Source organism: Saccostrea cucullata, unplaced genomic scaffold, assembly GCF_032062105.1.
Source record: "Saccostrea cucullata isolate Sc308-1 unplaced genomic scaffold, CSIRO_AGI_Scuc_v1 ctg2159, whole genome shotgun sequence".
NCBI lineage: Eukaryota > Metazoa > Mollusca > Bivalvia > Ostreida > Ostreidae > Saccostrea > Saccostrea cuccullata.
The window spans coordinates 62204-87916 of NW_026918473.1; the positions used below are offsets into that span (position 1 = coordinate 62204).

The following is a 25713-nucleotide window of genomic DNA, read 5'->3' on the forward strand; positions in this document are numbered from 1 at the left end:
TAAAGTTTGGCACAGAATAAGTCAAATACCCACATCTTGAGATAAACTTATGATGCTGAAATAAGGAAATATTAAGACAAAAAGCATCAATTGTATGTTTAACATAAATTACTGGGAAAACATAAAAATGATTACAAATTTCTAACACATGAATAAAGGAGGCTAGTGGGTCAACGAATTATTTTATTTATTAACCAACAGATATAACTTAGTTTTTTAGATATGATATCTAAAGCTGTCAACTATCATTTGGCAAAAAAAAATTCATAAATTTTAGTTTTAAAATTTCATCATTTTTTTTAATATCTTTATGTGGAGCTCTTCTTCTAAAGGAGATCAAAATAGTCTAAAAATGGCCACGACCACCCAGCCCCTTTAAGGTAAAACTACTATAGTCAGTATCTACATGTATGCGATTTTCTCAAAAATAATCCAGTCAAAATAATCTTCAGCATGGATTATATTAGATTTGGGGACACAATATTTGAAAAATGTATGAAGCTTTTAATAATATTATTGTAAAAGATGTTGTAAAATAATCTGTTATAAATGTAAAGGAATGTACATGACTATTTAATCTTATACGTGTATTCTTGAATGTAATTTGTAATTTAATTAATTACATTTTAATTTAATTGAAGGTTTCGGGATAGTCATTGTAATTTAATTAATTACTTTTCTATGTCACTGACCCCATCCCGACAACCGACTTAAGCTTGTTCATGTATAGCCGAGTCCTACTTTTTTGTCTTGATTCACCTACATATTGACATCATTTTCATACTTTGAATTAATAAACTTAAAAACATTCAGTTATACATAGGCAATTTAGCCACATATGATCCACATATGCATTGCCTTTCATATCAAGATCATATGTGGATCATATGAGAATCATATGTATATACAATCATATGAGAATCATATGTGGACAATCATATGAGAATCATATGATCAAACATATGTTAATCATATGAGGTAATATACATATGATTCTCATATGAAAGGTCTTACATATGAGAATCATATGTATATTTTGGCAGTGGTCATATGAGAATCATATGAAACCACATTCACTAATTTGCCCTTGTTATATTCAAGAAAAATCATATGAATATTTGACAGTGATCATATGAGAATCATATGAAACATTGATCATATGAGAATCATATGAAACAGTATTCACTAATTTGCCCTTGCCTCAAGTTAATTTGCAATTTCAATAATATATCTCAATAGTAATTTCAAATGTACATCAATTTCAAAAGAATTTGTTAGCAATAAAAATGTTAAGTTCTACTCTGTTTAACACCCCCCCCCCCCCCCCTTTTCCCTTATTTTAAAAAAACCTTTCACTATTTCCTTTTTCAGTAATAATGCTTATCCCAGACAAAATTGATAAAGAATAAATTAATTTGCTTTTTATTTCAAATCTTTTGGATTTGGGTTTATTACTTGAGTAAAATAAAAAAAAATCCGTATTTTTCCCGGACCGGTTTTGACTTCTATCGGATGAAAGTGTACGTCATGTTTGACGTCACTGCTGCAGCAGAAGTGCTAGGTGTTGGAAAAAGTAAGTAATCTCCTAACAATTTTTAAAAGAGATTTTAATTCATATTGTTTTAATATCGTTTCATTACGGTTACACGTTCGTATGAACTCATCTCTGTAATACTCTCAACACTTGTAATAATTAATGCATTTCGTAAACCTACATAACGTTACGCGTTAGTGATCTGTAAGTAATAATTTTGGATAAATTTGTTTCTAAATGGATGTAAACATTACAGTTTACATGTTAGGCTAAAAGCATTACTTTGTTTCTTTTTGTTTTGACTTTTGTTACGTACTGATTTGAAAGTGAAAGTAGAAACCCTGTTTATATAGCAGTTTGGCGTTTTTGTATGTTGAGATCGTTATCAAGTCGATTCTTTCATCAACTTAATGACAAATGTTTGTTTTTATGGCCTATAGATGCATTCAACAACTTGAGTTTAGTGTCACCGTGCTGCTTTTTTATTAAGTCCAAGAAGCCCAAAGCTGATAAGACTGGCGATTGATCTAAAAGGTGATTGTGACAGAAGATTGCATCATCACAATATTAAAGGTAAAAAGAAATACTTGCAATAAAAAACCAAAGTGAATATCTGTAATGACTCCTTAATGACAAAATATTTCTTGATAATTTCTTTTTGTTCCTTTTTAATTCTACATTGTTTGCATGGCTTTATCAAAAATAATTAAATTCAACTCAATGATATACAAGTTGTATTCTACATTATGAAACAATTTTAATCCAATGCACTTTTAAATTATGGTAAGTATGAATAGAATATGCTGGCTTTAAAAGCTGTGAAACTATACAATAACTTCAGGGGGTGAATTGAATTTTTGAATTTCAGCAAAAATTAATAATAACAGTGGCAACTTTCAAGGTACACACATATGCATGTGTTTCTGTTGAAAGTACATCAGATAGCTAAAGTAATTAATCCATTGAATATTTACATCTATGTATTCAATTGACTGACATTTATTAAAAAAAAAAATTCCAATACTAATAGAGAAGCTAGTTTCAGGTAAAATGTAAGATATTTAAGACTTTTGAGAACCTACAAGCTTGTATACTCTTCTCTTTTTAGTAGTTTAAGTTTTAATTATGCTTAGAAAATATCTACTGTGTTAATATTGGTTTTACAGGTTCAATATACAGTCAGCCTCTCACAAGAAAAAATCCAAAGATCCTAGGCTTGTTTCAAAGTTAAGGTAACTACACACTGTTTAACAGACTTTGTTATATTCTTCCCAACAAAGCTTCGGATATCCTGGAATCACAAACTCTGTTTTTCTGCATATCTACTTGTCTGTAATTTTTTGTCCAAAAGTTATATATTTGTGTCAGAATCTACTTAATTTTTTGCAATAATACTATTTGAACATTCCAAATTCAATTGACAAAAAAAATTGCTTTTTATGATTTTAATATGAAGCATATCTTCCAATAGTGTAATTGTCTTGCAAAATTCAATTCAATTGTCATTATAAAAAAATGCTTTTTATAATTTTATTATGAAGCATATATTCCAACAGTGTCTTGCAAATTACCTCATAGGATTTGACAAAACACCTAGTATAACATATATAACATTAGTATCTTGTATTATATCTGTGTCGGTGAATTGGGGATACATTTGTTTGCTGCTGATAAGTTACTTTAATATAACTTGTAGAATTGATTTTGTAATTTAAGAATTATTTTATTATCATTTTTGAAATTTTTGTAGAGACCATTCTTAGCCACAAAGAAACAAAGAAAAAACAAAGAAATTGTTCAGGAAGGGGAGAACTGGTGGATTTGCATTTTTGGTACAGTTCAAGGAGATTTTCAAAATGGTCAGATCAGAGGGTGGACAACTGAAAATATTGAAAAGATACAGAAGGAAAAAGAACCTGGAAATATGTGGAATAATTATGAAATGTGGAGGATGTACACAATCTTGTCTGAATTTGACCTGTAAAGATTTCCTATTCTTATCTGTATGCTAGAATATCAAATAACTTGATTTTTCATAAATTTACAATAGAGAATACATGGCAAATGTTATTGCTGATATTTCAATTTTGCTGTGGACACTTTTTATGTCATTTGCTATTTTTATACAAGTATATGACCTAATTATTTTATTCATTTGTAAATGTATACATGTTTAACTACTTAATCATTTTGCTGAAATCTTATAATTTGAACTCATTTTAGAATATGTTAAATACATGTATCGACAAATGCTACTGACTTGTTTGTATATTTTCTTGTTTAGAATGTACACTGTGAAAAATAATTTATTTCTCTTGATGAAAATAATTTTATGATTAATTTATCAAAAAAGTTTTGTAAGCATTATAAGATATTTTAAAATATTTAACCAATGAAGAAAGATCATTGTAATGTAATGAATTTTCATCTAAAGCAGAAATATCTGATTTTTAAATGTGTACAATAATGTGAAAAATATTGAAAGAATATACACATAGCTGTTTCATATGATTTACATATGATACCCTTTTCATATGATTCTCATATGTAAATGGCTCGAAACACAATTAAATCATTCATATGCAAATCATATGTAATTATTTTCATATGATTCACATATGTGGATCATATGTGAATCATATGATTTGCTTCATATGATTCACATATGATGCCCTTTTTCTATGATTCTCATATGAAACCAATCATATGAGAATCATATGATACTCATATGAGAATCATATGTGGCTAAGTTGCCTGTGTACACGCTAAAATATATTGCCCCAAATATTTGATATAAGATTTATCTAAGGGAATTCTGTATCATTTAAAGATTTTTTTAACTCAATGAAATATGAATGACTCTTGTTTTTTCAAATAAAAGTAAAATGTATTAAACAAACATTGAAAAGGTAGGGAAATCGTTATGAAATAGTATTCAGATTTATTTACATAAATTGCTCATATAAAAAACATAGAAAACGTCGAAATCTTCGGCATGAAAGTATGCCTTAATCATTTTAATCATTGATTCAGTCTTACTATCATTTTAAATTACATAACCTTGGCCTTATTGAATCCACGATCATGGGGGGGGGGAAATTTTTACCAGTCTGTTCATCAATCTCTCTTTTCAAATTTTCCTTGTGCAAATTTGTGCTGGTTTTAAAACAAGCATCATTTTAAGTTCTTAATAACAAACTATTACAATTTTGATTGAGTGTTTTGATTCATACATCAAATAAGGGGCCAGATTTGGACGTTACCCTATATTGTCCTTTCCACATTAGAATTTTTACAAACATATTATCAAACCCACTGTGTACTCCTTGCCATGTAAAAAAAAAAACAGAAAAAATCCGTAGACAATTCTTAAAAATAATATAATATAGAATATCCAACCCTTTTAAAATCATGAAATTAAATATTTCTTTCCGGAAATATAGTGACTTACCAAATCTATTCTGTTCCGATTCCACATTAGGCTGTTGACACCCAGGAGAAAAATTGTGAGCCTCTGAAATGTTTTCCTTTGGCATTTCCGACCGCTGTACATGTTGGAGGTTAGGCTGTTGACACCCAGGAGAAAAATTGTCAGCCTCTGAAATGTTTTCCTTTGGCATTTCCGACCGCTGTACATGTAGGAGGTTTTGTCCTTCTTCAGTGTCATCTGCTTAAATGAAGAGACAATTATTATAAAAGTATGTTTATACAATGTACGTTTGTCAATTCATAACACTAATTAATATTATACAGTTATTGACTGGGTATGAGGGCAACATATGATTTGTTGGACCAGAAGGTGAAAATGTTGCCCGAGGCCGCAGGCCAAGGGCAACATTTTCATCTTCAGGTCCAACAAATCATATGTTGCCCGAATCCCAGTCTATAACTGTTTTGTTATACCCTTCACTGCTCACTTAAGATTGATCAATTTTATCAATACACGCTATACTATCAATTATTTTATATGGAAAATTATGGCTTCTTCAGTAAATATAAAACATCAAGCTGAGAAAGAACAAAATCAATTATAAATCTATTATATCACAAAAATTATTTATCACAAAACATACTCTTCCCTTCTACCTTACTTTGCTGTTAGCAACAACTCTTAATAGCTCTTAACTTCGGCTATTTTCGCGTCGCCGATATTGAACGATGATTATTAATTGTGACGTAACAGACGAGTGACGTTGCGGTCTAACAATTCTTATGTAAGACCGGTCAATAGTGAAATTGTTAGACCGATGTAATAATCATTTCTTTTGTTGGACTTTTTATTAGTAATAAATATATAGAAGGATATTTATAAGGGTATAACAAAATTTTTTGTTCTTCTTAGATAGACCAAGTCTTCCAACAATCTTTTGGATTTCCCATTGGTACCAATTAATTGCGTTAGCAGAAAAGTTTTTGTTTTCAAATGAAACAGAATTTGTCTAAAATCTTATACATGAAAGGAAGAAAATAACCTGTTATGACCCTCAAATTGACATTTAGATACCGTATAAGTAGAATTTTTGGCGAGGATTTAATTTTGGAATTATTAGCGAGGGTGAAGAGATCGCTAAAATAGAATATCGCTAAAAATTAATTGCATTTTATTTGTTATAACTTCTTTAACGTGCATTTAAAAATCGCTAAAATAACATCTAATAATAAAATAAATTACCAGTTTTTCAGGACAAATCGGTACATTTGCGTCTCACTAAAATTTCCGACGATGTGCTGGCAGTTAACAATTGTTATTTCCATTTTAATTTCGATACAATATATTCCTAGTGAGCTTGAGATGAAAGATACCACAGCTTCTGACACATCTGTTTCATATTTTTATATTTTCATTGAAAAAGACATTAATACATATATTTATAATTGGTATCGGAAACACGTGGTGTTGTTTGTTTACGTGTTTAGGAAGTATTTATAGTATCTAAGATTTGATTGGATTTTAACGATTGATATGAGTTCAAATGAAATCGTGCGGAACAGGTAGTTTACCTGTGTCCAGGTATTAAGAATTAGAGGTTATTCGAGGTTTCGCTGCGCTTAGAGCAACAAGTCCCCGCCCACCCACCCTACTTTATATATCTGATATGATTTAATATTTTCGTTTTTTATTTTGTAGAATGTTGTTTCAAAGAAGAATATTATTTGTAACATTTATGTGTAATAAATGTCTGTTGCACAGACGCAGGCGATGCCGTTCCTAAACATGTGTTGGAATTTTGAATTTATAAATAATTTATGTTCGGTTGAACTGGTGAATTAGAACATAAATGTAGTAATTTAACAACCATGCTCTATGATAAACGTGATAATTAACTTTAAATTTCAATCGTCAACGTCTCTTACTTATGCAGCATTATACCTTCATCACCTGCATACTGAGTTTATAATTCTCAGTTGATTTTATGTGCAAGAGCATGCTTTAAATATGTACAATTGCTAAAACGACGTAAATTATCGACTGACAAATTAATGAAACAAAAATAACAGCAGTCTCGATGAAAGTCATAATTTGGTAGGCTCTATGGTCGAAACAATGGCACCACTTCTTGAATATATTGTTGCAAAGTACTCTCGAAGTTTCTCCGGATCCCTCAGTACTGTTAATATCTTTGTGAGGTGCAAAGAAAGAGGCCTGGTGGAATATTTAATGGAACTTTTAATGCATCTTTGTATATGATATTTTACTTGAGAAAGACGTTAATGGTAATCTAACAACCATGCTATATGGCAGCCAGACTATGTGATAAAGGTGATGACTCTAACTTTTCTTTCGTCAACTTCCCTAGATTATGCAGCGGTCCTGCAAACGAAGTTTATGTATCTCAGTTGGTTCGGTGCGCAAGAGCATTATCTACGTATGAACAGTTTCTAAAACGAGGTAAATTATTGACATACAAGTTGATGAGACAAGAATAACAGCAGTCTCTTTTATAATAGTGATAATTTTTGTAAGTTCTCTGGTTAATACAGTAACCTTGTCAGCAAGTATAATTTATCATTGAGTCGGGTACTGGCTGGCGTTTTTCTAGCTGATTGTTGGTTCATTGTGTATTCGCTGAATTGACAACAGATTTCCTCGTTGTTTCTCGATCGTGGCAGGGAGCGCACGGCAGGTGTGGCCGATCGGTGGAGGGTGCTCACGCTTTATTTGTATTTTGTAAGCATTCTTATGAAGTTTCGGAATCCAGTACAGTAGTTCAAAATCATTTTGGTTCTTTTGGATATTAAAAATTTTCAAAACCGACCTGACTGTAAAGCGCTTACTGACGTTTTTCATACTATTTAGTCCACTGTTATACATTGATTTGACGACGGATTTTCCCATTATTTCCCGATCATGACAAGGGGCTCACAGGGACCGATCAGCAGGGGATGCTCAATCATCCATGACATTTGATATCACTTCTGATGATTTGGAGGTCCATGTTTGCTCTGTTTCTATTTTGTATTGTTTAATAGAGTTTTAAACTTGAATATTGTTCATTATCTCCAAATATTTTACTGCAACTCAGAAATCTAGATAATTGTTACATAAAGAAAGATGACTTACAGTGTGAGGGTATCCAACCCCCGCTCAGAGATAATATTCTTCTCAATTTTTAAAGTTCACGTACAAGTTTATTTTACTATAAGTTTGTTTTTATTTATGTCTTTATAAATAGATTGATTCATTTATTTTATTGAACTAGTTGTTAATTGATAATCTTATTTTAAAGAGGCTTAGGGTTGGCAGCCATTTTCAGACTATTTCGATCTCCTTTAAAAGAGGAGCTCCATATAAAGATAAACAAAAATGGTCAAATTTTAAAACTACATGTAAAATGTATAATTTTATTCTTCGCCAAATGATAGTTGACAGCTTAGGATACCGTATCTAAAAAGATAAGTTAAATCTGGTCGTTAATTTGTGGTTTATTTGTTGACCCGTCAGCCTCCTTAAAGTTGACGTCGATGGTTATAAGTATATTTATTGGAAAACGGGAATATTAAAGCCTTTACAATGATTTTTAACATGAGTGTGTAAAAGTCTCAATTCTTCATTTACATTTAAATAATGGAAAAAGTACTTAGGAAGCTCTATAAACACTGCATACTGAAATGTTCTAATTGTATGGCAGTTTTATGCTGTTAGAATGATCTGCTTTTAGAAGTGAGATAGAAAAAATGTTATTGACAGTTAATACACAAGTTGTAATAGACTAAAATATGCTAAGCATTATATAAGACAAAAAATAAGCCACTAGGTTCATTATTTCCATTAAATTTTCCAATGTTAGTAAGCAACATTGTTTCTGTTCACACATAGTCCAATGTCTTCGAACCTAATTCCTGCAGAATTAAGGCAGGTACCCTATGTTGAAATGAATAAATGAGTTTCAATATGTACCTGTTTACATGGTACATTTTTCTACAAATCCAAATGGAGACTGAACCCATTCTTTGTGAAAATCAAACTTTTCTAGGAAAAAATAAGCTTCAATAAACTCATTCATTGTAGTTACATGTACACACAACGAATATGCATAGACTTCGTAGTGTAGTGGTTAAAGCGTTCAATCTTTCGCCTAATTCCAATTTTAACAAATAGGAATATTTTACGCCCCCATTGTGACCCCACTATATCCTTAAAATGTCATGGCATAAACTCACTTGAATCAATATTTCCTGAAAATGAATATTTTTCATTATGACTATTATTGCCTTAATTACTGTTTCACAGAGAGTTTTTCATGCACCAAGTGAAGCTATTCTCTGTTTTAAGCAATACTTTTAAACAATGGTCTATTAAAAAAAGATAAACGCAGCTTAAGCATATTTCTATTAGATTATGGTTAGAATTAAGTGAAACAAACTTGATATATACCTCAAAAATAATATTTTTTTTATGATCAATGTATTAGTAATTGGTTTTCTGTGTTGTTTTTTTTTTGTTTATTTATTTAAATTCCAAAAGTTTAATATTTTCCAAAATCAGTTTTATATCTTTGTTAACCTTCAGTTAAATGATTTTCGAGTGCATTATGTTTCACCGTAAATACACAAATATATGTTGAGAAAATTTCCAATCCTTTTACAAACATAAAATTAAATATGCCATTCCGGAAATATTTAGTTAGTTTTTACTGTTCCGAATTCTTATTGGTCTGTTGACACCAGGAGAAAAAATTTTATTAATATTATTTTGTATCTCTTTTGCTTGTGTCTCTTTTACTGTCAACAGTTTTAAACTTTACTTAGGTTATGACCAGAGAAGAATATTGACCCTTGGCTATTGAAGAAGTTTATGATCAAATTTGCCACCATTTTAGCCACATACAGGCCGCCCTCAGTGTCTTTTGAAAACCAACATCTTTTTATTTTTAATAAACTAGATTGTTCCACTTTTTGTTTACCTTTGTTGAGTTTATGACATTTTCCCTTTCTCATCATCACAAGCACGAAGGCAAGGATTCCAAATAGGAGTGATACGATGACAATAAACACAAGAGCTATCCAACTGTTGTCTTTGTTTTTTAAACTGTAATAAAAAAAAATACTACCTCTCTCACTCTCTCTTTCTCATTAGACTTTGGAATAAAGTAAATTAATATTACTTACACGGCCTTCTATAACACATATGCATATGTATGTACATCAATTATATCACACAAGTTCAAGTCCGATTAATTGTTTACCTTAATTTCTCGGTACTCATAGATATATTATTGTATCTATAGCATCGTTGATCTAAAGAAAAAAAAATTGAAATGAATGTTCATATGCTGTATTGATAGTCCTCCATATTTAGATACACGTCTAACAAATGTACTTGACATTACATTTATAGGCCTCGTTGGACGGATATCTTCGTGGACATTTGTGTGTTCCATTAAACTTCAGACATTCGAATCCTTCGTCGTAAATTTCTGCCACTTGTTTCATTTGTATGTTGTATTCTGCACAATATCCTAAAAATTGCATTTAGTTTAATGAATTATCTTAACTATAAAAGCCTATTTTGTCTTCACTCTTTCATATTGACCTCTTTACATTTATACATATACTTATAAAAGCATATATTTACATTCACTGTGTTTTTCTACTAAGCCAACTTTGAAATTGATTTTAAAACCATTTCGTGTATACTCACGCGTAGAAATATATACGGAAAACGTGAGATAACCTGACGTCACAATAAGGCTACAGCGACGTCACAATAAGGCTACAGCTACATTAGTAAAAGTACAATGATATAGGACAGCTATAAATTCAAATATTGAGTATATTTTTGGTGCTTCCAAACACGTAAAATGTTAATATAAGGAATATTTTCAAGGTTAGTGTGAATTATTGGTGTGTGAATCACATACACCTGCACGTAGGCATATTTTTCACGAAGCGCTAGGGCGCTTCGTGAAATATGCCTACGTGAAAAGTCTGTGTGATTCACACACCAATTGCAATAACTCACACAAAACTTATAAACATTCCTTAAATAAAACATAATATTAGATTTGTAAAGACATACCTTGTAAGTAGAAAATAGGTGTACAAACTTCTAATGTTGCGTTTTTCCAGTGATTCATCAAACAATGATATTGAAATCTACTCCGATCAGTGCAGTTCTGAATTACAGCAATGCTCTCACAATTCTTCCTTTCAGCGGCATTTTCCCACTCTTCTTGACTTTTCGGACAATAAGATACGTACGATATAGTCGGTACCGATACAGGACAGCTTAAAACGGTATTAAAGATCTGAAATTATAGATTGAGATTCCGTTATTTTATTTATCATGACAAAGAGTACACGGCGGGTGTTACTGGTCGACAGGAGATGCTAAATCCTCAATGGCACCAGATTCTACCTCTGATATTTTAGAGGTTCGTGTTTGTTTCGCTCCAACATTTGTATTATTAAATGGAATTTTGAGCTTAAAATCTATTCGTTATTTCCATACATATTCCAGCTAACCAAATTTGTTTTCCTTCAATTCCAAAAGTGTTTTGAAGCTAATTTAAAATTTTTTGCCACTTAAAATTTAATAAATTATCATTACTTCAAGCATTAAACAACAAGCAGGTGGCAACACATTGGAAATTTATATATATATAGATTTCTTATTCATTGAATTGGAGAAAGGATGGTAATTTTAGAAAAGGTAAAATAAAAAAAATCATCATAATATGCGTCTTGTCTATTCAAATGGTGAGTATACATGTATCTATATAAAATATTTTATACACATAAACTTTCACACTCTTATGTAATTAATGTTTACTTGTTCAAAATTATACATTTTGTTATTATTGTTATAAATTATACAAGTATGACTTTGACCCTTGTATTATAAAGAGGCACTGCCGTAGTCCAGTCCTATCTTTATGAATATTTATAATTAAACATTATCTAAATAAAATCTCTCCTCTCTCTCTCTCTCTCTCTCTCTCTCTCTCTCTCTCTCTCTCTCACGCTTAGTTAAAAGTTTTAATTATAAAGCGTCACGTTAGGACTGCATTTTGAAAACAAATTTTCAGAGGCACAAAAGTGATTAATTATTTGTTGTTTGTATTTTTATTACTACTTCAGGCAGGAGATCACTGTAGTTAGTGTACAATACACGGCCTTACCCGAATGAGTACAACTAAGAAATGTAAGCAGGTGTATTTTTCCTTTCCTCTTCCCATGTTTTAAGATATGATTTAGCTAGAAAATAATATTATTAATCATTAATTATTAAATATATATTAATCATTATTAATATTATTATTATTTTTATTATTATCAATACAGTCTTCATTTATCCAGGATGGCATATTTAGTAAAAATTAAATAAATGCTAGCATTCAATTAGGCTCTTAAAAAATAATTTTAATGCATATATGACTATAAGCGTTTTATCTATTTCATAAGCATTTTATATTTAATCAAAAATTTATCAGAATTGTTTAGTACAATTTTACACTGAGATGAAATAAAAACTCACTAGAATTGCTCAATTAATACTCCACTGAAATATAAGTTTTAAAATTTCTAATGAGTTACACGAATAAGAAACACTGATAAAAAATGTTAATTAATTTCAAATATATATATAGCTTAAATGCTATCATCAAGTGCGTAATTCAAGTTTGTGGTACATTTGAAAGCAATGGAGACTCGCTGAAAATAAAGATAATGAACGAAACAGGACCTTAGAAAAAATATTGAATAATGTGAATAATAATTTGTGTTCAAACATTGCTTCGTTTAAGAAATTTCAGTAATGAATAGTTCACACTGGTATGTATTAATTTCAATCGATAATTAGTGATTTTTTATTTAGCTTAGACAATAAATTAAAAGTTGTTTGTGTGTTTTAACATTTTCTCGAAAACTTTTCACTCTAAGGAGATGCAACCATATGAGGGTGGAGAGCTGCAAATTTTGTCCTATAATCGGCACTTACTGCCATTGAGCAGTGAGGAATACTTTTGTGTCAGCACCTATACTGCGACACGGAAGAGTTTATATAATACGGTCATTATATTTCTCATCAAATGAAGAGCCGGTCCAGATGCTGTTACCACTGTGCCACGCGAGAGACAAATTAAAACTTGAAAAGATAATGCAAAAATTATTTTCAAATTCTGTAAAAGAAAAAAATCAACACACAGGATGAACTTGAACTTGAACTATTCAGTCAACTGAACCGTGACTGAAAATTCACTGAATGGCAGATCTCTACAATTTAATCACAATTCAGTAGAATTTCGGTCAAATTTCAGCTAACTGAATGGCAAAGTTCCATTTTATGTGCGACTTCTCAGCCTCACTAAGGGCAGATATACCTATTGTCATAAAGTATTCATCTAGAAATATACCGCCCGAAGCTATTACTTGGAATTATGTGAAGGAAACACGTTCTTCTCATTTTTAAAAACAGCTATATGTTAATGTATTAGAATATTCATTAAAACAACTTTTGTTAAAATTACGCAGGATGCAGGAAATCAGTAAAAATAGATTGTCAAAGCTATATAATATAACTCTTCCTTGTCATAATTCAAATAAAAAAAAACATGGAGGGTAAAAACTTTTTTCTTGTGGTTTTATACAATGCTATAACAATTGTGGATTCAACATGTCCAAGGTAGCTATAATTTGACATTGTCTCTAATAATAATTAAATAGAAGAATAATTTTTACGTACCATACTGTTACGTTTATACAATGTATGCTACTTCTTCAAATTTTATAGTAACGATGTGAAATGCTGTCCCCCGGTTTCTCTTGGAATTATGATTTAAATATGTGTACTGCAGGTAATTTATTTTACTATTATTTTTATTTGCTTGATAAATCATGAAAAAAACATTTCAGTTCAAAGCATAAATAATTGCAATTAAAAGAGTTTTTATTAGGTTGTGAAATAGGTTTTTTCGGCCTGCATTGTGAAAGTGCCTGCAGATACCCGAGCTATGGGAAAAGATGTCAACAACAATGCAATTGCACCCAGGAATTTTGTGACTTTGCCAGTGGATGTCGAAATAGTTCAGGTCTGTATACATAATGATTACGTAATACATACTGAAATCCTCTGCAGTACGAAATAAGAATTAATTCCTGAGACATATTGATAAAATCTTGACAGTGTAATTACCCCCATATTTCTAAGTTTTGATTTGCATTCAAATAATTCATATTATTTTCTAATTTTGTTAGAAATAAACAATCATTTTCAAGAACCTTGTCATTTTTTTTTTATATTTTTAATTCTTTTTGCAATAATAAAATGACGCTCGATTAATTGAAGTCCAATAGTATTTAAAAAAGCTTAAAAGTTATAATCAAAACATTTAAAATCCCATGTTCGAATTTTAAAACAGTTGACCAATAATAAGGTAGTAATCTATCAAAAACTATTATTAATGATTGAGATTTTCCTTCAAGTAATTTTTGACCCGAAATAAGCTTTGATGTTTCTCAATGCGGTCGACTTCAAGGTTTGGTAGAAAGAAAAAAAGCAAAGAAGGCAAGAATGTAAGTCTTAAAAGGTGTAAAGTTGTGGAAATGTACCTCAAATCTAGTATTCTAATGCGATTATTTTGTAAAACACATTCTGATTGACTAATGTACTGATGTTTGAATCAGTAAAACTGGCATCATCGTCGCAAACCACGGCCAAAATATACGCTCCTCTCCCATGATGCGGACTCCGGACCGTGGCTTGAGACCATGAACTAGCATTAACGAGAGTGAAAGCTTTTCATTGTGACGACATAATAGAGCCACGCAAAAACACAATGCCCGGTGACGTATTTCATGTCTAAAAAACTCAATAAAATAGGATGTAAATAACAAACAGAATGCATAAATTGCATTAGAATGGGAATAACTATATTCTATTTTGGTATTTACGACCATTAATGCTGATTAACGGTCGCAAACATCCATTTTACCGGCTCCGCCTGCTCGTCGCTGGTAAAACTCAGTTTGCAACCGTTAAATCAGCATTCACGGTCGCAAATGCCAAATTAGAAAATAGTTATTCCCTAAATGTATGGTAAAAAAAAAATTAAGATTAAGACAGTGTTAAGACATGTGGACATAAAGAAATGAAAGTATTGAAAGAACCGAAAGCCCTCTTTAATTGCTCAAGTATATTGTCTGATCCGAAATAAGTACATACACTGTATTTAATTTTTTCCCATTTTGGCCATTGATTTTCAACAGGAAGAGTTTTATGATATTGATTCAAAACAATATCTCATATACCAGTAATTAAAATTAACAGTCCAGACCCCAAGATATGTTATGATTTTAAAATTTAATAATCAATATTTCCTAGAAATTCTCGCATATTTTCAATTCAATAAGCATTATTTTCTCATAATTTAAAAATTCAGTCTAAGAACAGGTAAAAAGTGCACATGTGTATTTTATAGATAGTCTTTTAGTTTCAAACAAACATTACTTTTCGCCAACTACATGTAGAAACAAGGAATGATACATATGCATTGTCAAGCCACTTCACACATGTTAATTCGTAAAATTCCAATTTATTATGCTATTAATTTGCTAAAAAGCAGAACAGAATATAACCATTAACATAACATCGACGAAAACGATATAAAACACGAAACTCTTCAACAATTTCAACATTTCGAAAAGCCCGCGCCATTGAAAATAGATCACATACAATATGCATTCAGAAGCGTCTGTGCACAAATTGTTGTATTACGATTATCCCATTAAAACAAATACACGTGTATCTCATTTCTGTTTCAGTTAAATTCTCAAGCAAAAATATTGATAATTAACTTTTCCAACGATTGGGATGTGAAAACTATTTGTTTGAATATCCTCTCTAAATGGAACTATTTTGATTCTCTGTTTGGTTTTTTATTTACTATGCTATTTATAGTAAGACAGTCGATTATGATGCCTATATCCAGTACTTTGCTTTCAGAAAGCCCGGTTAAAAATCTAGGAGTAAGTTCGTCAACAAGACTAGGTGGTCTAATCATAGCTTACAATGGGCAGAAATCGTAAAGGTTTAACGTAAATATTAACCATTATGTGTGTAGATTTAGTTGTATAAATGCTATTAACTACAGATTTGCAGTTTTCAGATTTGTATTTTTTCTATTGACAATATCTTTGTTAGCTACTGATATGGGCATATGCATGCCTTTGTAGTGGATGATGAGTGAATGGGTTAAAAAATCATAAGATAAGCTTGTGTTGTAATCTTGTAAGCATAGTGAATTCAGTGCCCCAACCCTGGCACTAAGCATTGTACTTTAATATATGATGGGATAATACAGTCACTTGACGTTTTTAAAAGAAATCTAAAAACACATCTTTTTAGACTCGCCTTTAGTTTATGAGGCTCTAGTCACAATGGAGCATCCAGTTGGTTTTATTTTATTTAAATAAAAAAAAATGCCCTATTATTTTACCTTTTTGCTTTTTTATATTGTACCGTCCTTTGTTTTATACTGTAATTGTTTTCTACGTATAAAGCGCTTTAGGGTAATTCCATAATTATATAGGGCGCTATATAAAAGTAGAATAATAATAATAATATTTTTTTTTTAATTAAAAAAAATAAAAAGATTGCTTGAAAAATGCCAATTTGATAAATTCAGACATATAATTGTAGCAAATGACAAATGAATATTGATATGAAATGTGACTATTTCAGAGGAATTGCTTTTTCCTTATCAAAGGTCAATTCTTTTGAGATTCCCTCATGAAATATACATTTTTTTGTTAAGTTTGCAATTTATCTTTCAATTAAACAACCCATTGTATGCACTTGCTTCCGTATATGACTCAGGTCTAATATTTGATATGAATAATATTCCATCAATATTCATAGATTGCAGTTTTGGATATTATGGCGTGGCCTGCTCAGATCCCTGTAGATTTCCTAGCTTCGGAGAGAGATGTCAATATGAGTGTAACTGTGCCAAGAAAGATTGTCATCATATTACCGGGTGTCTATTAGGCACAGGTATACAATTTTACCGAATAAAAATCAGTACTAGTATAATCAAAAATGTTATCAAAGCAAATTTAGTTGAACACTTTTCGCAAAAAGGTTTTTACGCCATATTCGATTATTCACTCCCCATATTCAGGGCGTTTATATAAAGCCGCTCGCTTAGTCAATGTTCTATGGAATCAGTTTACCGAGGTAGACGGACCCATGCACACAATATTCGGTAGAGACAAAAATATCCGTTTACTTCTTCATCGGCAGGAGAGAAAGATACCAAATGAAACACATGGAGATAACGAATAGTATTCATTGATCAAAAGTCCATATACCGTTCACGGTAGTTCAGTCGGTAGAGCGCTCGCTCCGTGATCGGGAGGTCGTGAGTTCGTATCTCGGCTGCGACTGACCTAGTCGTTAAAATGGGTAGCAACTGTTCCTTCGCCATGCACTCGGCACTTTGAAGTCAAAGTTGCGGGTCCTTCGGATGAGACCTTAAAAACCGAGGCCCCGTGTCAGCGGCAGGCGTTGGCACGATAAAGATCCCCAACTGCTCAATGGCCCTGAGTGTCGAGTAACGGTCAAAATTTGAAGCCCTTCACCGGCATACGGTAACGTCTCCATATCAGTGAAAAATTCTCGAGAGGGACGTTAAACAATATAATCAATCACTCAAAAGTCCATAAACAATAGATAAAAGGAGCAGAGCAAACACGAAAATCCAAAACATCAGAGGAAGGATCAGGTGCCACGGAGGAGTGAGCATCCCTTGCCGACCAGTCACATCCGCCGTGTGCTCCTTGTCATGATCGGGAAATAACGGAAAAAATCCGTCGTCAATTCAGTGTACAAATAATGGACTAACAATTAGTATGAAAAACGTCAGTCAGTGACTCAATGGTAAATTGCATTTGCTGACAAGGTCATTCTATCGACCATAGAACTTACGAAATGATGCTAATATTCTTGTTTCATCAACTTGTTTGTCAATAATTAGCCTCGTTTTAGAAATTGTTCATACTTAGAACATGCTTTATTGCGTATCGAATCGACTGAGATATATAAACTCCGTATGAAGGTGATGAAGTATATTGCTGCACTAGTAAGGTATAGAAAAGTTAAAGTCATCACGTTTATCATAGAGCTTGCTTGTTAGATTGTCTGTAACGTCTTTTGCAAGTAAAACAGCCAAATATGAAACAGATGTGTTAGACTCTGTGGTATCTTTTATCTCAAGCTCACAAGAATATATCATATCAACATGGAAATTACCATTCTTAATGGACAATATGTCTACGATATAGCTAAATGTCGAGTTGAAGGCCACAGCAAGTGTTTTCTACTTTTCAAAGAAACCTTCAACAGTTACACGGTTTAGTGCAGTGTCACACTGTAATTTTCGAGTTAATCGAGTGGTAGTAAATTCAAAAATTTTGTAATTTTTGTATTTACCACCATGCGTAAAATTAAAAAATCCCAATATGACAGCCCTATACAAACAAACAAGAATACACTTATGAGACTATAATAAAATGTAAACAAAGGTAATCCAAGAAAACGAGTCGAACCGTGGGTCGCCATTCCATGCCAAAAGCAGTTAGATGTAAAAATTAAATGCGAAAGCAGATACTCCGGTGCTGATATCGTAGACTGTATTATCAAATATAGTTTATACCTAATAACGAGTCATGTTTAGTTTTAAATATGTCTCTTTCAGAAATCCAAGATACTATCTCTGTGTGGAATGAAACTTCACAGGAAAGTTCACGTACTTTCATGGAAAAAATTAAAACAATAATTATTATTGGAGGATCTCTTACTTTTACTTTCATTTTAATATTTGTGTTGGTAATAATCATCATGGTGAGGAGAGACAGAAGATCTGGTCAAAGGAAGGAATTTGAATGTAACTTTGATTCCGAATTTAGCTCGTGCCATTCGTCACCGGACGAAACAGTGCAAGGTACATGTACAACTTCCGCCAGATATGTTCAAAGCTTTGATTTGAACGGGAAGTCGGTAGAATGTCACGAATTTGAAATATATGAAAATATTTGTATTCAGGGAAACAGCTAGGGAGGGACAATTAACCTATTAAATCAAATTTCAACCAATGATTACTTCGTAAAGACTTGTCACTGATGTAGAACGTTTGCTCATCTTTACGTGAACAAAGTTCATTATATTGTAAAATTTATGTTTTCTCTATTTTGTATACCGGGTATGGATAGGAACTTTATGGGCGTAATTTAGATTTCAGACTAGAAAGGCAATTTTTGTTTTATTTTTGGCACGCCAAATTCACAAAAATGAGCTAAACAAAGTTTCAGTCGATAAACTAGGTTTATCGGTTGTTAACTATAGTTTGTAATGCGATAATCTATGTTTCAGAACCGTTAACTGTACTTAACACTGAAAAACAATCAGTTGCGATTACAAAACATAGATTATCTGATAACTATTAAACAGTTTCACAATTTGTAAGCTTTGGTTTACAACTCTTAACTATAGTAAACAATCTGATAAATATAGTTTCACGAATTGAGAAACTATGATAAACAACTCTTAACTATTGTTCACGATTTGTAAATTATAGTTTACAGACGTGAATGTATATTTATCAACAAAATCTATTGTTAACGTTTTATTACAGATAAATAAACTCAGTTAAAATAGTTTTACAGATGGAAACAAAATTTAGCGAATTGTTCACTATAGTTCACGGTTTGTAAACTATAGTTTACAGTCTAGAAACCTAGTTAATCAACTGTGAAATTGTGTTTTTTAGTGAATTTGGCGAGCCGTAGTTATTTCCTAAATAACCGAATGATTTACTAAGTATATCAAATATTGTTAAACCTCTACGATATAGTGGCTTTGACCAGAAAATATGCCTGTTTTTGTGGAATTCGAATCTTTTCATTTTATTCACCATACAAAAGTCGTCAACGAATCATTGAACTATGTGATGTAAATCAGTACCAATTACAGATATTGGAATTCTTACAAAAATATGCATCATGAGCAATATCGATGAACAGTATTAATGAATCCAATATTGACTAAAATGTTAGTCATCTGAGGGTAAACGGGCGTGACTTACAAGTCAGGTGAATATGTTACACTTCTTCATTCCTTCAATATATTTCTAATTGTATGCAATACGTGAATAAAGCCAACAAAAACAACTTACAATCTTTTATCATTTTTTTTAAAGAATGGCATTTCCATAGTAGTTATTTTTTTTGATTTAAAGAACTTTTTTACTCACATTCTCTCTATATTAATCATATTTTTATAGGTTTAATAATACAAGACATTATATGAAGGCTACCCTGTTGAAAAAACGAAACTAAAAATTCATGATTGTTTTCATCAATGTTAATTATCAGTAAGAAAAGGATACTAGTGCTCCCTTTATACTAAAGGCTCTGAAATAACATTTTTTAACTCAAAATATATAAATGTCCAATACTAACAGACTTTTACCTTTATAGTTCAAGTGTACGAGGAAACTTGTTGCAAATCTTGAAGATTTCTACTTTCGGTTTGCTATACCTATCGTCAAGTGTTAAATACCCGAAGGTGCGGTCATGCAATTCGATATTGCATAAACAGTCTGCATATATTAATTTTGTTTTTGCCTCTCTTATCATACTGAACAAAAATTTTTTTTTTTCAGAACGCTAAAAGATGATCAAATAAAGGATAAACAGTATTTAGAAAAGAAATAAATATACTGAGTAATGTTTCTACTTTTTAAGCTAGATAATTAAATAATCAGGTTTGGAGAATGAATTTTTATGAATACACACAAGTTATAATCAAATCCCTTGATTTCATTGGGAACCTACAATTTTACCATTGATTCTATGGTATTTTCACAAAGTAAAGCACTGGCGTCGGAAGCAAATTGAAAGTGGGGGGGGGGGTGGGCTAAGTGTAAAAAAAAAAAATTTGTACCTTAAAAAAACCTGACAAGCAAAAAAAAAAATAAATAAATAAAAAAAAAAGAAAATGTCCATTTTACCACACACAAAAGTCCTATTTCGGGGGTTCCAACTTCAGTACCACAATTTTTTCCATACACCACCATTTTCCCCAATTTTAACCTATACTTAGACGTATCTGTGGAAAGCCGGGGGGGGGGGGGGGGCTAAACCAACGAAGATATGGTCAATGTCTATACTAAGTATATATTTGGAAAAAAAGTGGGGGGGGGGCTGAGCCCCCCCCCCCAGCCCCCCGGTTCCGACGCCTATGTAAAGTGAGCTGCCTCTACACCTTATATTAAATCCTAAGTTGTTTATTACTCAGTTGAAGTAAATTCAAGCACGCTAAACATTTTATTTGGTCAAAATATATGAATTAATTTATCATTCGTACATGTTCCATTTAAATATGCAAGAATGATCTCTGTTACTAACAACACAAATTGGTCTCTTAAGCATTGTTTTATTGTAAATGGTATGACATGGCATGGTGTTGATCAAATGATTTACTTAATTACTTAATAAGCACCATAAACACTTAAAGTATAACCTGATTATTCTTTTATATATATAAAATCAATCAGTTCAAATATGTACACCTGAAGACGGATTATGAAATCCAGAAAGCGCTTGTGTTAAATGAAATTTGGAAACTGCATTTTCTTTTTATTTTATAATTATTTTCACCTGTGTGACATCAACTTTAAACAACTTTCAACTTTGGTAGATCCGACATTTAGGATATACAGTGTTGATGGTGTTTAAGTGCTTTATAAATATATACATGTATATATATATACATGCATATATATATATATATATATATATATATATATATATATATATATATATATATATATATATATATATATATATATATATATATATATATATATATATATATATATATATATATATATATGCATGTATATATATATACATGTATATATTTCTAAAGCACTTAAACACCATCAACACTGTATATCCTAAATGTCGGATCTATATATATATAAAATTATATATATATGTGTTTGTGTGTGTGTGAGGGTGTGTGAGAGGGTGTGTGTGTGTGTGTGTGTGACGACCCAAGCAAAAACCTCCCTTATCTCTCTTATGACGTAACGTCAAAAGATGCTTCTAAAGTCAACAAGGTAAATGCGACGTAAAAACATCTACTTGAGAGAAACTCTTCCCAGCAGAACAAAGGAATGTTGTTTTAATTATATGCTAAGACAGGTTCTTATGTAATTTAATCTCCTTTAAGTGTCTGTGTGATCTTTCCTTTTCACAATTCAGTGTGTGTTTTTTAATTCCAGCGGTTGCTGAAAAATTCCCGTACCCTAACAAAAAAATACTTAAGTTAACTATAGTTAACTATAGTTTACTATAGTTAACTATAGTTATAACTTTGACACTTTGAAAACTTTGATTTACTATAATAGTGATAACTTTGACACTTTGAAAAACTTTAACAAAAACTTTGACACTTTGAAAAACTTTGACGAAAACTTTGACGTTTTGAAAAACTATGGCAAAAACTTTGACACATTGAAAAACTTTGGCGAAAACTTTGACACTTTGAAAAACTTTGGCAAAAACTTTGACGCTTTGAAAAACTTTGGCGAAAACTTTGACACTTTGAAAAACTTTGGCGAAAACTTTGACACTTTGAAAAACTTTATCGAAAACTTTGACACTTTAAAAAAACTTTGGCGAAAACTTTGACACTTTGAAAAACTTTATCGAAAACTTTGACACTTTGAAAAACTTTATCGAAAACTTTGACACCGTGAAAATCTTTATAAAAAAAATTTGATACTTTGAAAAACTATATCCAAAACTTGTATAATTTAACACTTTCAAAACTTTATCAAAAACTTTAAAACATCTAAAAACTTTGGCAAAAAAAACTTTGACACTTTGAAAAACTTTGGCGAAAACTTTAACTCTTTGAAAAACTTTGGCAAAAACTTTGACACTTTGAAAAACTTTGAAAAACTATATCGAAAACTTTGAAACTATGAAACTTTTACACTTTGAAAAACTTTATTGAAAACTTTGATACTTTGATAAACTTTATCAAAAACTTTGATACTTTAAAAGATTTATCGAAAACTTTGACACTTTGAAAAATTTTATTGAAAAATTTGATACTTTGAAAAACTTAATCAAAAACTTTGAAACTTTGAAAAACTTTATCGAAAACTTTGACACTTTGAAAAACTTTATCGAAAACTTGGATAATTTAACACTTGAAAATTTTTATTGAAAACTTTGAAACTATGAAAAAGTTTATCGAAAACTTTTACACTTTGGAAAACTTTATCGAAAACTTTGATACTTTGGAAAAATTTATCGAAAAATTTTACACCTTAAAAAACTTTGGCGAAAACTTTGACACTTTGAAAAACTTTGACGAAAACTTTGACACTTTGAAAAACTTTATCGAAAACTTTGATACTTTGAAAAACTTTATGGAAAACTTTGAAAAACTTTGGCGAAAACTTTGACACTTTGAAAAACTTTGGCGAAAACTTTGACACTTTGAAAAACTTTGGCGAAAACTTTGACACTTTGAAAAAATTTGACAAAATTTTGACACTTTGAAAAACTTTGGCGAAAACTTTGACACTTTGAAAAACTTTGACAAAAACTTTGACACTTTGAAAAAACTTTGACACTTTGATTTACTATAGTTAACTATAGTAAACTATAGTAAACTATAGTTAACTATATTTAACTATAGTATTTTTTTGTTAGGGTAAGGCCGTTTTAAAATGAAATTTGTTTGCCCTCTCCCTATTCGGGTTAAAAAATTGCATCGGTAGGTAGGTCGAATATTTTTTTGTCGAAAATTTTCAGTGTTGAAAAATATTGAAGGCATTTCTAATACGGTTGATAGGATGAGAAAATTCTGGAATTAATAATTTGGAAGATTTAAAAAGATTTTAGTCGGTTCATTTTAAAAAGTCAAACAAACAAGTTTTTGAAGATATTTTTTTTAATTTAATGTCCAGCTGTTTCATCATGATGCACATGCAAGAAAAATTTAACATTACACTAAGGTATTTTTTAAATAGCGATGCAGTGAAAATTGTCCTGAATTACTTCTCTTTTATTTATAGAATGAATTAAATAGCTACCTAATTTAAACACTTTTAAAGCATTCCAACTTATCATTATTTTTTATGCATTATTTATCTACATGTACTAAAGAAGATTCTGGAGTTCTGGATTCCTGAAAACAACATAATTTCGGTCATTTATAAAATCGCTGAATCAGGCTGTTGCATGATGTACAGTGTACATGTAGTAATGTCTCCGGTGCTAATTCAACCCCCTTAACTTAAAACATCAATGCAGTATGAAAGTGTACAATAAACTTTTTAGAGTTTAAAGATCTTTTTTAATGATTATTTAACCTGTAATAATTATTTCCCCGACAAAGACTTTACTACCAACATTTCATGATTGAACATCAACCTAGGAAAATACTTATATTGTTTCCTTCTGTTGAACTTTAACGATGTCAACAAATTTTTCCTGCTAAAGTTCATTGAGCATGCGTACATGTACATGCATGGGCATGCAGTTTAATGCAAAATTAGAACAAATCTGCACAAAATATGTTAATCCGTGATAATATACCTATATTTGTTCAAGATATATAGAAGGTAGAGGATATAAATATCTGAATATATTTTACTTAAGTAAATGATCAAAACGCTCTATATTCTAAGAGAAAGGATTTGTCGACCGTAAAAAGTACATGTTGGTCATTTTGAATATTGCTTGATTACTCAGACGTTACGCGCGATGTTGGTGACATTTTACAACTTTAGAATCTGACCTATTAAACTCATCCGTGTTTTTAAAAAAATATACTCGCAATATGGATGAATTTGGTATGAATGGATAGAATTTCAATAGAACTACCAGATTCTAGTAAGAAAGTAACATTTAAATAATTTTTATGCAAAAAGTAGAATTTTAAAACCCAAATAAAAGGTATTTTAAGCGTGTAACGCGTTACATTTTTTAGCAGGGATCGCGCATTTTTCGTGTGCAGAGCGTTCAAAAGTGAAACTAGAATTTTCATTTTTCTCATAAAACAAGAGCAATTAATGCCGTTTGTGACATCATTAACGATTTTGCATAAAATGTTGGCAAGAAATAGAAAGCGATAGTTTTTACAGATGAATTTGTAACGCTTTTAGTTAAAAACGTGCATATGAATAAAAACAATAAATTTGCTCATTTACACGAGAGTTTGAATAAAAACAAATTATCTTTTTTCAAATGAGTGTGTGGAGACAGGAGAAGTTACGAGTCAAATGTGTGGGTTTTTTTTATATGTTTGGTATGTTTGAAGTAATAACTAGGAAAACAATGGTTTGCATAAATATTTTAAGCGAATGAGAGTCAAATTAGAGCGGTATTTTATTACTTAATTAAAAGCATCGCCTCATACAAAAAGCATGAACGTGTGCTGGACGGAATATTTCATTAGTGGATAAGACAATCGCATCGAAATGTGAAAAACCTATAAGGTGTCAAGTTAATTAGTAATTATAATTGTTACGGAGGAAAAAATGAATAGATGACATTTCATGGACGCGTGAAAGATTTTGTTTTGCTTGTCAAGGAATATTAATTTTGGTGGTTGAAAGTGCCCACAACTGAAAAAAATATAGCCCCCCCCCCCCTTG

At 30.9% G+C, this 25713-nt stretch overlaps 2 protein-coding genes and 1 long non-coding RNA gene across 3 annotated transcripts in view; 1 reads left to right on the forward strand and 2 right to left on the reverse strand.

The window, feature by feature from the left end:
- LOC134266605 (uncharacterized) overlaps window positions 1-20551 on the reverse strand; it is a 43439-nt gene extending 22888 nt beyond the window's left edge. Inside the window, exon 1 of the long non-coding RNA XR_009992005.1 lies at window positions 20502-20551. This is a non-coding gene — a long non-coding RNA (uncharacterized LOC134266605). The remainder of the gene's footprint in view (window positions 1-20501) is intronic.
- LOC134266628 (uncharacterized) lies at window positions 3395-12213 on the reverse strand. The gene is made up of 7 exons (XM_062748849.1): window positions 12157-12213; window positions 11055-11283; window positions 10366-10494; window positions 10222-10273; window positions 9940-10064; window positions 4986-5201; window positions 3395-3414 (listed from the first exon to the last, which is right to left on the reverse strand). The coding sequence occupies exons 1-7, from the start codon at window positions 12211-12213 to the stop codon at window positions 3395-3397; spliced, it is 828 nt and encodes a 275-aa protein (XP_062604833.1).
- LOC134266637 (uncharacterized) lies at window positions 13926-19251 on the forward strand (the record flags this gene model as incomplete). The annotated part of the gene is made up of 3 exons (XM_062748858.1): window positions 13926-14064; window positions 16893-17027; window positions 18730-19251. Coding segments are annotated over 3 exons (633 nt in total), but the record flags the coding sequence as incomplete, so codon positions are not given.
- Window positions 20552-25713: the final 5162 nt, after the last annotated feature.

Coding starts and splice junctions, on each gene's coding strand:
- LOC134266628 (XM_062748849.1), bottom strand. CDS start 12,213: ATGGGAAGAGGAAAGGAAAAATACACCTGCTTACATTTCTTAGTTGTA. Junction 10,274..10,365: donor GTCCAACGAGGCCTATAAAT/GTAATGTCAAGT, acceptor TTTTTTCTTTAG/ATCAACGATGCTATAGATAC. Junction 10,065..10,221: donor ATGAGTACCGAGAAATTAAG/GTAAACAATTAA, acceptor TTTTTATTACAG/TTTAAAAAACAAAGACAACA.